Raw genomic sequence first — 3,683 nt, forward strand, 5'->3', positions numbered from 1 at the left:
GCCTGGTGGGAGATGCCAGCAGACCATGGTGGCATGGCCTCACCTTTCCTCCCTGCAATGAAGGGGATGAGCAACCCCAGCTTCAGACGGGGACCAACAGCAGAGAGGTCCCCCCTCCCCATCCCCACCACACAGGCCCCACCAAAGCCTCCCCATCCCCACCAGGACCTCCATGGTGGGGACAGACCCTGCTGGCACCATGGCATGGGTTGGGGTCCAATCCCCCAGGCAGGCAACACCCGCCTCTCCCGCCAAAGCTTTATTTACACCACTGCTGCCAGGACGCAGCTCTTCACAAAACCAGAGAGAAACGGCACCCAGTCGGTGCCCCGGAGCCCGGGGGGACGGCGGGGACAGGAGAGAGCTGAGGACGGGTATGGAGAGGCAGGTGCTTAGGATTCGCCAGCCTCGAACATCTTCTTCCTGCCCTCCATGCCGGACTTCTCCTCGATGTTCTTCCTCCAGTCACCGACATCGCGGAGGTCCTTCTCCTGGGGGAGGGATGGATGTGTGGGTGCGAGCGGTGCCCCCCGGGATGAGAACTCCCCCGGGCAGGGCCCTTCACCTGTCCACCCATGGAAAACCCCATGTCAACTAAAGGAACCCAATTCCACCCATGCTGTACATCTTTTTTTGGACTGCACCCTCCTTTTTCAACATCATAGGTGCCAGAGGAGGAAATGTTGAGCAGGAAGAACATGACGGAGAAAGGCTCATGCTCAACCCTGCTACGAGCCCTGAAAAACGGGGGCCAAGTCCTGTCTGCACACAGGGGAGAGGGAAGGCGTACCTTCTCGGTGTCCTCCTTCTTGACTTGCTTCAGGTTGGCTCGGAGATCCATGCAGACCTTGTGCTTGGAGCCCAGCAGAGCCCGCAGCATCGCATCGGCAGACATGCGCACCCTGCGCAGGGGTGGCCTCTTGAACTTACCCCGCAGGTCAAAGAGCTTCTGGCTCAAGTCTTCCAGCTGCGGGAGGATGAAATGAAGAGAACGGGGATGAAATGAAGAGAACAGGGCAGAGAACGGGGCGTGAGTTTCATGAGATGGACCCAAGCGACATGCGGAGACATGAAGGATGGGCTGGAGACTCCCCTGAAGGATGGCTCTGGGGGAAACTCACCTCCTTGACAGTCTTCTGTAGCTTCACCTCTGTGTCGTACCTCTCCTCATCCACTGAGTCTATCTTGGCATGAAGCTTTCTGCACAGGTCCTGGGAGGAAAAGCAGAGAGGGATGTTGACTTCTAGGACCCACATGCTTGATTCCTCTCTCCTGATCGCTCTGGCTCTGAAAGACCTCAGTCCAGAAGACCAGATAGGGTCAAGACCAGAAGGTGAATGGTGGCTTGCAGGCCAAGTCCTGGTCTCCATGCTACTGGCTTCATGCAAATGCTGCCTCAACACATTGTTAGAAATGCAGCTTTCCTGCCAGCCAGACCACTTTTTTATTTTTATTATTTTTTTGCAGTAAGACCCCAGCTGCCTGTCAAGCCAGTTCCACATCCAGCCAGCTCCAGGGCACCCACAGGTGAGAAGGGGGTCAAGATGGGAAGGCCAATCTAGATCCAACAGGCTGACTGACGGACCCAAATCTTTTCTGCTCTGGCACAGTGAAGGGGTTAAAGAAATCTTTACCTGAAGTTCCTGCATGGATCCTGGGAGCGACAGAGGAGGGCAATGCTCTGCCAGGTAGTTTTGCTTTTCCACTTCTTTAGCAGCTGCTTCTTTTTCTATTTCGGTGGCAGCAAGCTGGAGCATAGCACTCTGGAAGACAGCAGGAAGGTGGTCAGCACAGGGTGGAGGCAAGGGAAGAGGGCAGGGAGGGTCAGCAAGGGAGGGAGAGCCCTGATGGAGAGGCAGTTTGGGGAGCTCCCATCAATACCAGCATGTCCAAGCAAGGGATACTGGTGAGGACCCAGTAAGGAGTGGGGTGGGGAGCCCCGCACATTGTGCATTGTGGACTTTTCCAGGAGGGAGAGTGCCAAGAGGTGGCTGGCTCAGGATGGAAGATGGGATGGTCAGGATACACCTCGCCCAGCCCAAGCAGCGCCACGTACCTTCAGGTGCTGCCGACGGGCAGTGGCTGCCCTCCTTTTTTTCTGCAAGTGGGAAGAACCAGAGAAAAACAGGTTATCGGGCACCCATTCCCCTTTCTGTTCCCCTTCCCCATGCAACCCTACAGTCTGCTGAGGTCCTACAGCCCTGCCAAGGAGCTGGGATGGATGGCTTCACACCCAGTTGGTCCCCAAACCAGTGGCACTCGAAGAAGAGGCTCCCTGCCGAACCCACCTTTGCCAACCTCAGGTAGCTAAAACCTACAAAGTGCCTTAGGAGAAGAGAATAAAGGTGACGAACTTGAAGATACACACATAAAATATCACTTCAAACTTGGCTTTTGGGGACTTTTAGCCTTTTCTCTAATTTCCCCTTCACTCAGACAGGTGTTTTGCTTTGCACTGAAGCTAACGATCCCGATGCCCCTGGTCCCTCAGGAGCCATGGGATGTCTTTCTGAGTGGTCCATGGCACACCCGGTGAGAAGGATGGCCAGGCAGGTGAAAACATGAAGGCTGGGTAATTTCTTGGAGCTGAAAAGACCCAGCGTAGGTGATGCTGGAGGGGGTCCATCACAGCTGGAGGACAGACGGATAGGACTACAGGATCTGCAGGCTTGGAGGATTCTCTGGCCGAGAAAGGTGGAGGGCCACGAGGCTGCGGCTGCAAGACGCAAGCCAGCTCCCTCTTCCCTGGGATGCCAGGTGAGAATTAATGTGGGCAGCCTGGAAGACCAAACTATTTATAAAAGAAGCCACAACTTTGATGTGCCGCTGCATTGCAGCTGTTTCCTCAGCATTTTGCCCAGAAGATCAAGCAAGGCTGAGCATGGCTGGCACAGAGGAAACCCACCCCGACATCTCGTATGCTGGGGGGGGGGGGGGGGGGGAAAAGGGAGTAAAAAGCAGCATTTGGGTGTGAGTCTGTGGTGCATAGAGGAGGAAGTGGATAAGGATCTGCAGAACAAAAAGTAACAAAATCTGACATGTTTTGCATATGCAAATGGTGCTAAGGCCCTCCTGACAGGGCTGGAGGGCTCTGCAGAGAAAAGGCGACCAGCTCAGAGATGCAGTGCACCGTTAACTGGCAGGATTTTGCTCATACGAATCCAGGCATAGGGCATGACAGGGCAGATCCCTTGAGCACGGTTAGCCCAGAGCTTGTTCTCCACCTCAAAGCTGGTACCTTAGCAAAGAGTGCCCTCCAAGCCTTTTCTGAGAGCGCTGGGTTTGGTGGGGAATAAAAGCGCGACATTGTGGAGTTTCTACCTGTCCCTGAAATCCTCTTTTCTCTCAGTGAGGACAAGCTCGAGCTTGTGGTGTTTCAGACATATGGGGAGACGCCAAGCAAAGAGGAAGGATGGAGCAACTTACTGAGAGGAGATGCGGAGTGACAAAGCCATGCACAACCCTCCCACACCTTCCCCTGCGTTTCCGCAGCCACCCCCAGGCTTTGAGCCCAGCCCCGTTCCGGCTTTGCTGAAAGCCAGGGAGAATTTGCTAAGGATGCAACCTCCCCCCTGCTCATGCTCCCCTGAATCCAGTTCTCCCTGGATTGCCTTTGAGAAGCGATTTGACAGAGAATGAGGGGCTCGGTGTGAAGAAGAGGATGCTAAGCCAAGGGCTGGGTA

The 3,683-nt window shown here is 55.1% G+C and overlaps 1 protein-coding gene across 1 annotated transcript; it reads right to left on the bottom strand.

The window, feature by feature from the left end:
* Window positions 1-377: 377 nt before the first annotated feature.
* TNNI2 (troponin I type 2 (skeletal, fast)) lies at window positions 378-2,913 on the bottom strand. Its single transcript, XM_009706757.1, has 6 exons — window positions 2,906-2,913; window positions 2,057-2,201; window positions 1,635-1,763; window positions 1,122-1,211; window positions 791-967; window positions 378-491 (listed from the first exon to the last, which is right to left on the bottom strand). The coding sequence occupies exons 1-6, from the start codon at window positions 2,911-2,913 to the stop codon at window positions 393-395; spliced, it is 648 nt and encodes a 215-aa protein (XP_009705059.1). The 3' UTR covers window positions 378-392.
* Window positions 2,914-3,683: the final 770 nt, after the last annotated feature.

The sequence above is a fragment of the Cariama cristata genome, unplaced genomic scaffold, assembly GCF_000690535.1.
Source record: "Cariama cristata isolate BGI_N322 unplaced genomic scaffold, ASM69053v1 scaffold30788, whole genome shotgun sequence".
In the NCBI taxonomy this organism is placed as follows: Eukaryota; Metazoa; Chordata; class Aves; order Cariamiformes; family Cariamidae; genus Cariama; species Cariama cristata.